General features: G+C 50.2%; 1 protein-coding gene across 1 annotated transcript in view; it reads right to left on the reverse strand.

Annotated features, from left to right (window-relative positions):
• Positions 1-8937, reverse strand: part of P3H2 (prolyl 3-hydroxylase 2) — a 76856-nt gene extending 67919 nt beyond the window's left edge. The window contains exon 1 of the mRNA XM_087739304.1: positions 8150-8937. Coding sequence (XP_087595430.1) covers positions 8150-8602 — 453 coding nt within the window. The 5' untranslated portion in view covers positions 8603-8937. The remainder of the gene's footprint in view (positions 1-8149) is intronic.
• Between the last annotated feature and the right edge of the window lie 336 nt (positions 8938-9273).

Genomic DNA, 9273 nt, shown 5'->3' on the forward strand with positions numbered 1-9273 from the left:
AAGAAAGGTAAAAAAGGACATTTATGAGCTGGGATTCAGCAGGAGCATGTGGGAAGGAAGGGGTGGGGAGGGGATGCTATTTTTGTTGCTGTAATTATTCGGTGGCCAAATCCCTGACCCCTGACGTCAGCTCTGGAGGGTCTGTTTAACTGACCAGTTGTCATGGAAAGGAGGACTGGTTGGGAGGCACAGGCTGATGAGGAGCAGCTCTTTGCTGCCTGAACCCACACACAGGCAGACCCCCTGCCTTCATTAGTCATCACCAGCTCACAGCCAAGAAATAAAAATGTCCGTACCTTATTGCCAATACATTGGCTGGAAATAAAAGCATCCAGGGAACTTTGCGCCCTCCTTCCTGCCATCGGTTACTGTTAAAAAGCACAGGCCAAATCCTGATCTCAGTTTGCCCAGTGTAAAGGCAGAGAAACTCCACGGCCCTCAGCTGTGTCACTCTGGGTTCACATCAATGTATCCAAACTCAGCCCGGCCTCGGTCCAGACTAGACACATGGAAATATGCCATGTGCAGAGTACAGGGGTCCCTACTCCTCGGGAACAAACCCAATCACAATGACTAATTCATACCACCTCTAACAGAAAAAACTAAGATAAATAATCCCTGAATCCCTTGCTCCAGATGTCAAGCACTGCCTCGAGCCCAGAGTCCTGCTAGGAGGTTGGCAGCAAATGGCTCAGTTACTGACACGATGGTTTCTCATTACTGCCCACGCCATCTACGATGAAATCACCAGTTGTACGAGGAAATGGGAATAATCCTTGTTGAAACCTCAGGCACTGCTAGTGAGTGCTGGACATAAGTTTGCTTAGCAGGGCTAAATTGCATGGCTCATTCACATGCAGTTCATTATCAGCTGCCATTAGTTATTCCTGTGGCCAAGGACAACAAAAGGACTCGGCAGAAGCCAGAGCAGAGCTCGCTAGGACGTATGGATGAGAATTAACAGGCAGCGCAAAAAGCCATTTAACAAATCCCAGTGCAACGCAGCACATGGACAGGGCAGCTCAGCAGCAAGGCTCTGCCAAGGAGCAGCCAGCGGAGGAAGCTGTTGTGAGATGAGTGATGAGCAAGGTGCAAAAACCCACAGGAAACTAAGGAGTTAAAAGAACAGGGAAGGGGCAGGTTCCCAGGTTAGAGCACAGCAGCAGGAGTCTGTTCTTCAAAGCCAGTGGGCTCTCCTGTGCTACCGGTGCCCAGTTTTTCCCGAGTTGGGATGTTAACCTAGCTCATGCATTGGGATGCCTTTAGATTAAAGCCTCAAAAGATCCAGTGAAACTCTGTGAGTTACAGTACTGTCTTCTCCATCATCCAAGCCACGACACCAGGGACTGCCAAGAAATAAGAAGAATCCAGGCTTACCTTTTTTTCTCCAAAAGATGAGAAATTTTGCAGGCTGGGACCTGCCACCAGTATATTTTGGAGCCCTGGCATGACTGCATATCTATGAGGTGAGAAAGAGGAACTTTGCAAAACAAAAAAGTAACCCTGGCCATCAAATGGCTGATTACTAGCCGGTATGACATGAGCTTAGTGGGTCTAAGACCAGTTTCTGCTAACTGGTTGTGTCCTGATTCACAGTGGTGCTGAGCAGGGCTGTGCTAATTTACTATCAGTTGAAATGATGTGGAAATCTGCAAACATCATAGTTTTGCTCTTGGACTTACTCTATTAAAAAAAAAACAAAAAAACCACACAACAAAAAATAGCCCCCCAAAAAACAGCAGAAAGTCACTACAACCATCTAGTCTAACCATCTAGTCTAGTATAGCACCAGCCCAGCGTCAAGTCCAAAAAGTCAAGACTGAGTCTCCTGTGAAGACAGCAAGGGAGTCCAGTGTAATTCTCAGTACATTGGTTTCAACTGCTAGCTCACCTTCACCACAAAAAACATGTGCATTTGCTAGTGTCAATATTAAACCACTGGGTCACCTCTTTCCCTCCCTGATAATACTTTCAACTCAAAATTAAACATTTCAGAAACATTTTATTTGAAGTGGTCAGCAAGAACAGGGGCAGTTGGGTCAGTGTCCCAGGTTTAGGGCAGGATATTTAGTCCTGCACTAAACCTGGGACACTGACCCAACCATCGAGACTCAGAGTTTTCCATCTCATAAACTGAGTTTATTTTTGTCTACATAATTTTAACTTTCTGAGCACTAACATTTACCCTCTGGTGAAGACTAGGAATGCTCTCTCAGAAAATCTAAATAAAGAAACGTTCCAAGAGATTAGTTCTGGGATCTATTTATTTATCCAGTATCTGAGTAATACCAATTCTCAAGATTAAAGATAAATAAACACCGCTAATAGCAATAATCCAAATAATAATGATTACCTGACAGTTCTACTATAGGTCTTTGTCTGGGATATGTCATATAAATCCTATGAAAACAAGACCAACTGGCCAGGCAGACCGCACAGGACAGGTGGTGGCTGTGGTGAGAAATAGCCTCAGTAGGCTGCTCCTGCAAAGACTTTTTATTCACATGATTTTGCATGTTACTCTGTGTCACTACCCATGAGACGCCGTAAGTGAAATCACCACCTTTCCCCCAAAGGCTGCAGTTCACCCCAGGACAGGACACTATTATCTGCTTAAGTCCATGCAGCATTACAGCATGAAGGAAAACGGAACAAAACGTTCATGGAAAGTATCAGCCCTTAAGTGAAACAAGAAAAATTCCCAAAGCAACTACACTGGTGTGAATCCAGAGTTACTCTGTGATCCCTAGGTAGGTAATCCAGATGTCTGTCATGGAGACAAAAAGACTCTGGCCCAGTGCAACAGCACAGAGATGGGCAGCAGCAAGTAGCTACTCGAGGTGGAAAGAATTTGGTGGAGACGTCTTAACAACCATCCTGAGGCTTGCTACAGGCACTGAGAGACAGACGCCCAAGCGTCGCTGGCGGTAAGGCTCACATAAGCACTGACAGAACGATCAGTCCAGGGTGGTTAGAGGCCCGGTTTTATATACACGAGTCTCCTCCCTTGAATTTGGATTCCCATAAATAGGGAGTTTTCAAAGGCAGAACTGGTGTAGGGCAATAATCTGTATCACAAAGGTTTCTGCAAGTTTGTGCTCCCACTTTGTTCCCTTTTTTTTCTCTCCTATGGTCTTTTATCAAGTTATTATTGTGTCTGTATTGCATTTCAGAAATCTTGGTAGCATGGGTGGGCAGGAGAGCACGGTATGACCGAAGGACATGGTCCCAGCAGTGCCTCCAGCCCTGCCCCATCAGCTGCAGCATGGAAGACCTGGCAGAGAAGATAACAGCACAAAGTCAATGTTCTCCCCAAACAAGACCACTAGAAAGATTAAGCTGCCTGTATAAAGTTTGTATGACCAGAAAAATATTTTTTTTAAAAAGAAGCAACTTTAAAGAACAAATAAACAGCCTCTCCTACAATATGAAAAACCTAAACATTGTTGGTTTACGCTTGCAACACATGAAATCCTGATGATAATGGAACTGAAGCGCAACTCAGACATGGCAAGGGGGAACTCAAGACAAAGACAGAATAAGCAAGACTGAGTTGGACTCTTGCACCTTTTGTTCTTACAATCTCACATTACTAAGAAAGGAGCAATTTCCTATGCACTGGAGACTTGTTTTATTTATTGTTTTAAATGCAAGCACAGAGTAAAAGGCCTTTCCTCATCTAGATCCAAGGCTGGTGGTAACAGACAACATATGTACGATTCCTGCCGTGCTTCACCGATGTGCAGCAGGGCACGCATGCAAGTAGGAAGATGAAACCATTACGAGTCAGCATTTACAAAAGGGGAGCAAGTGCTCAGGAGCAGCACACCAATATATAGAGAAAATGAAAACTAGCTATAGTGATGACGCAGCAAACAGGCCAGGGAATGCTGTGGCTGGGAACAAGATGAGACAAGGGAAAGAGACCTTGAGGAGTGGGTTAGCGGGGTAGAAAAGAGGCAAGACGTGGTTTTGTAACTGATACAGCAATCAACTTTCCCAGGCTACTTGTTATTTTTGGACCAGACTGACTTGCAGGAATCAGCACCAGGACTGGAAGCAATGCTCTGTCACAGGGTTCATGGCAGACCATCTGCAGCAAGCTCCAACATGGCTACTGAGTCAGCAGCTCGTGGCCAGCAAAGGCTCACATGGTGTACATCGTTTCCTCCTTCTCCATTCGCTCTCAGAGCTAGAAAACCCCCAAAAAGCAGGAGTTAGAAACATCATGGCCTGCAGGCTAGGTTTTAACAGAAACAAGATGACTAAGGCAGCAAAACAAGGAGGACGTGATTAATAAAGTATTTAAGACGACAAAGAGATCCTCCACACACCCACCTGCCAAGCCTAGAGGGTATTTCACTGGCAAGACCAAGCAGCCAGCACACAGCAGACAGTCACCAGCATAAGGCAAATTGCCCTCCTGCCCATGGGACATGACATCAGAAACCCACTGAAGGACCTTTGCTCTGTGGGCTGGGGAGCCCGCTACATGCACTACAAGAGTTAAATCCCATGTTCTCATCACCTTCTCTGTTTCCACATCTTCTCAAAACCCATCCCACTCTAACTGCCTCAGCTAGCTGTACCCAGTACATTTCTAAATTACCTGAAAACATCAGCTGTCCTAGGAAAAGGAGGAGTCTTCCTGCTACAATACAATTAGAAGCTGCAAAGAAGACTTGTGAGCGCATTTGGACTTGGGCTGCTTGTTCAAAGCAATTTGTCTACAGCCTCTGTAGAGACTGCAGTCAACCTCAGAGGCCTGATCCAGAGCCTGAAGCCCACAGAAACCTTCAGCGGAATCCACAAGCTGTCCCAGTCCTGCAGTGCACCACAGTCTCCCCTCACGTCATGCTAGAGTCACCAAAACCACTCAGATCGCAACTGTGAAACAGAACAGTGGTCTTCAGAAGACCACTGTTTCTATTTCAGAAAAGTACAGAGAAAAAAATAAAATTAGGAAATAATTTAGGGAACTGATAGGATGACATGGATTTAGAGACTGATGGGACACATTCTTACAGAGGGATACCATCGGTATTTAACCTAACCACATCATCACCTCTGTGCACCTCTACTGTGCTCTGTGCAGGAGTATCTATCTCAAGCATCTGCTCAGAAGCAGGAGCAACGCAGCCCAGGGCAGCCGCTGCTACAGTCCCGTATGCAGCAAAGAAAATCCCAAACCTCCAATTCTAACATCAGTTTTCCACCAATTCACTGCAGAGACTAATTCATGTCACCACAACTGGGCCGCGCTGTGCTGGCACAGTGGGAGACAGGAGGCAGTGGGAGACCCCAGCCTGGCCCCAGGGTGCACAGGGCAGCTCCGCTGCCCCAAAAGCAGTGGAGACACACGGTGCTGGCCAACATTTGGCCTGTGCATCTGTCCAGCACAACTAAAAGTCTTTGCTTTTCATACCCCACAGGAGTGTTGCAAGGATTAGCTCATGTTTATTCAGCACCATTTTTCAAAGCACTGCACAAGAGCCAAACCCTTCAATTTTTTTTTATCTGTTTCTTGCTCTGTCACTCCCTCCCAAAGGGATGTGTTTCTCCCCTCCTGAGAAACAAACAAGCGCTAGGTCAGCAGGAGTGCTTCCCACCTCCCACATTCCAGGCTGCTTCTCCTCTCTCAAACCACAAATGCCACCAACCTCTGCGGTCTGTCCAGCCCGGCACCCCACGCAAGTGCCCAGCATCCAGGCCTCCCCACGCAGCCTGGGGAGGGGCCAGACAGGATACGCAGCAGGATGTTTAATTAACCTCATCTCATTTCCCTTTCGGTTTCAAGGAGGAAAACAGGGGGGTCAAACAGCCACCCCTGGAGCCGTGCAGCCTGCCCACACGCCCATGGCAAGGCAGGGGGGGTCTGCACAAGCCCTGCTTTACAGCTCCCCTTCTCAGATGAAAAGCTGAGCGGACGCTGCAGCCAAGGTCTCCCTGGAGGGTGCGTGTGCCGATGCATCCCAACCCTCAGGGAACATGCCAAAGCCTTGGCACTCAGCCTTGGCACGAGGGGATGGTTCACATCCGAGTGTATGTAAGCGCTAGACATTAGACCTCATGTTTTGTGCAAGTGCAGGCAAATCCAATATAGGCCATTTTCTTCTGCGCACAGACTTGTTGAGCCAGATCAAAAGAGCAATCCCGGGAACAGAGCTCACCGCAGGCAGCAGCAGGGCGAGGATGTGGACAAACCACCACAGGTTGCTCTGCGGGACAAAGCTGATCAGAGTGCTGCTTACAAACCCCAAGAGCATCAGAAAGGGTTAAAGAAAAAGGTATTAAAAACGTAAACAGATCTATTCAAAGAGTACCTTCCCTTGGCTATAGTGCCCAAAACCTGGGCGTCCTTGCAGATAGCAAGAACATCCGCTACTCCATCAGAGAGCAGGCAAATTGAAGTGTTAGCATGAATATGAAATCTCCAGACGTTGCAAAAGCAAATTAAGATGAGTCACATGTAACAAAAAAAAGATTGTTTTCACCCCATTGCTTTGATAAGTTCACAATGCATTTGTAAATGAGGAAAATAAAAACCTCAGACGTAGCAGAAGCAGAAATGGGAGAACAGACCATATTTCCAAATCATCTGGACTTTTGTATATCAATTTTACTGAAATGGGAGACAAAAAAACCCATTCCCTAATTCCGAGGAAAGCTTTTCGATGAACTTTGTGTGAGCAAACCTTTGTGACTCTGGGAAAGGCTTTGAATTCAGAAGAAGAAATCACTTAATTTTTTAGCATGGCAAATTTAGTGTCACTTCCCACAGACAGTGACATTACACAGAGCGTCTTTCAGGGTCAGGACTGCAGGAAAATTCTGCCAGCTTCTCTGGGATCACATCCGAGCCAAATTATAGTCCCAGTTCACTCCCAGGATTTTTTTCAGGAACTCTATGCAGCACATGAACACTGGAGTTTAAGCCAATGCAGTTCTAGTCCCTGACTTGTAAAAATGACATTAAAGCAATGACAGAAAAGGAAGAATAGAAAAAGCAACACAGCTATGATTTTCCAAAAGGTTTTAAAATGCAGTAGCTGATTTTGCCTCCTTGTTCTGCTGCTGTGTAGGCACTGCACCACAGGCACTGGCACTGCCTAGCACAGATGTTTGCTTCTCCAACTGGAAATGGATTTCAGCAGAATCACTCTCCCCGTGCTCCTCTGTGCAGGTCTTCACCTATTAAGTTGCCTATAGCAACTAAAAGGTTATGAATGTGCTCTAATAAAGCAGAAATCCAGAGGGAAATGTTCCAGAAATGTTTTAAACATTCAGCTTGGCATGAAATAAAATTCCCACAGTTTCTGTCCTTACTAGTCATGAACAGGAAGACTTACTACAGGTACCTGGCTTGACAGAGCACAAGTCTTGAACTAAAAGAAAAATACCATTAACTATCCTGGCATGGGCTGTTTTGGTTTTGTATGTGTTTTTTTTTTCTTTTTTTTTGGCAAGGAAGTTCAAAGAATAACACCATTTTCCTCAGGGAAGGTAACAGCTACAAGGCAGAAGTTATTGAAAGAAGAGGATGATACTCAAGGTGTCAGTGGCTGCTAAACACTGACTGTACAGTGTTATGCGACTATGTGTGGTTATCACACAACAGGCTAAGGACCATCAGATCCCAGCAGCAGAGGTTATATACCTCCCACCTTCGCGCACACTCCCAGCTCCTGGAACACAGCATCAGCTCAGTTTGTCTGAAAGGGAAACACCTCTGGCAGAGGGCATCGGGGTGTTACTGGAGGGGGGAAAGGCTCTGAGGGCTTTTCTCTGCAAACTCTCCACCAAAGACAGATCATTTTCAGAATGATACTATGTTACACTAAAAGACAAACAAAAACATCCCTCCCCGAAAACAAAAAACAAACCAGGAAAAGCACAGGTAAGCCAAGGCTGGACAGAGTCCGAGTTGTCATCCGGGATGCTCCGTGTCGGGAACAGGCCATGACCACTGACCGTACACATCAGTGAGAACGGAGGGGGGGACCACACCTGGGCGGCTTGAGAGAGATGGACAGGGGGGACCACACCTGGGAGGTTTCGGGAGGACAGCAGAGAGGGTAAGCTTTGGGAGGGGGGAGGTTGGGAGGGACGGGGCGGGGGCAGCCCTGCCGGGGGGGCGGGCGGTGCCTACCTGGATGTAGGCGCGCTGCAGGTAGCTGTAGGGCACCCTGCGCTGGAAGTCGGCGCGCACCTCCTCGGCGGCGCGGTGGCGGGAGGCGGCTCCCAGCCGCGGTTCCTCGCATCGCCGCACGCAGCCGGCGCGCCGCAGCACAGAGCCGAAGAAGGGCAGGTCGCCGCCGGCGCCCGGACCCGGCGCCGCCAACCGCACCTGCCCGCGGCAGCGCCGGCGGCACCGCAAGCGGGCGGCCCGCAGCTCCCGCCGGCTGCGCAGCGCCCGCTCCAGGCACCGCGCCGCGCCCGCGAAGTCGCCGCCGTAGTACGCCTCCACGCCGCTGGCGTACAGCGCGTCGAAGGGCTCCAGCGGGCCGCCTTCCCCCGCGCACCCGTCGCCCGCCCCGCACGCCGCCGGCAGCAGCAGCGGCAGCAGCAGCAGTGCCCTCCAGGGCCGGCTCCCGGGTGCCATGCCCGCCGCACCGGCGGCCGTGCGATGGAGACCGGTGCGGTGAGGTCCGGGCACCGTGCAGCGGGGCTCGGGGCGATAGGGTCCGGAGGAGGGCTGCAGTAGGAGGCGGTGCGGTAGGGTCCGGGGTCCGCGCAGTGGGGTCCGGGGATCCGTGCAACGAGAGCCGGGCACCGTACAATGGATGTCGGTGTAGCGGGATCCGGGGGGATCCGTGCAATGGGGCGCGGTGCGGCAGAGCCCAGGGGTCCGTGCAGCGGGAGCCGGGGTCGGTGCGAGGGGCTCCGGTGCGGCTCTGTCCTAGGCGGTGGCGGGGCCCCGGCGCGGCTCCCTGCACGCCCGGCCCTGTGCCGCCCTCCCGCCCCGCCGGCACCTCTTAAAGGGCCCCGCGCCGCCGGCCCTGCCCGCCCCGCCCCGGCCCCCGGCCCCGGCCCCCCCGCAGCGAGGTGGTGGCCCGGAGGCGGGGGTGCAACCACCGGGCGGGCGCCGCTCGGAGCATCCCCGCTCCGCGGCTCTCCCCGTGTCTGCAGGGATTTTTAAATGACCTCGTGAAATTTAAATTGCCCCGGAGTGATTTAAAGGGCAGCAGCAGCCTTTCCTCCCTCTTTTCCCTTCTGTGCCCCACGCCTCCTCCTGCTTCCCCACATCTCCGCGGCTGGCGGCGTTGCTCGCAG

The sequence above is a fragment of the Nipponia nippon genome, unplaced genomic scaffold (assembly GCF_047370975.1).
Source record: "Nipponia nippon isolate SJK-2023a ecotype South Korea unplaced genomic scaffold, ASM4737097v1 scaffold_7, whole genome shotgun sequence".
NCBI lineage: Eukaryota > Metazoa > Chordata > Aves > Pelecaniformes > Threskiornithidae > Nipponia > Nipponia nippon.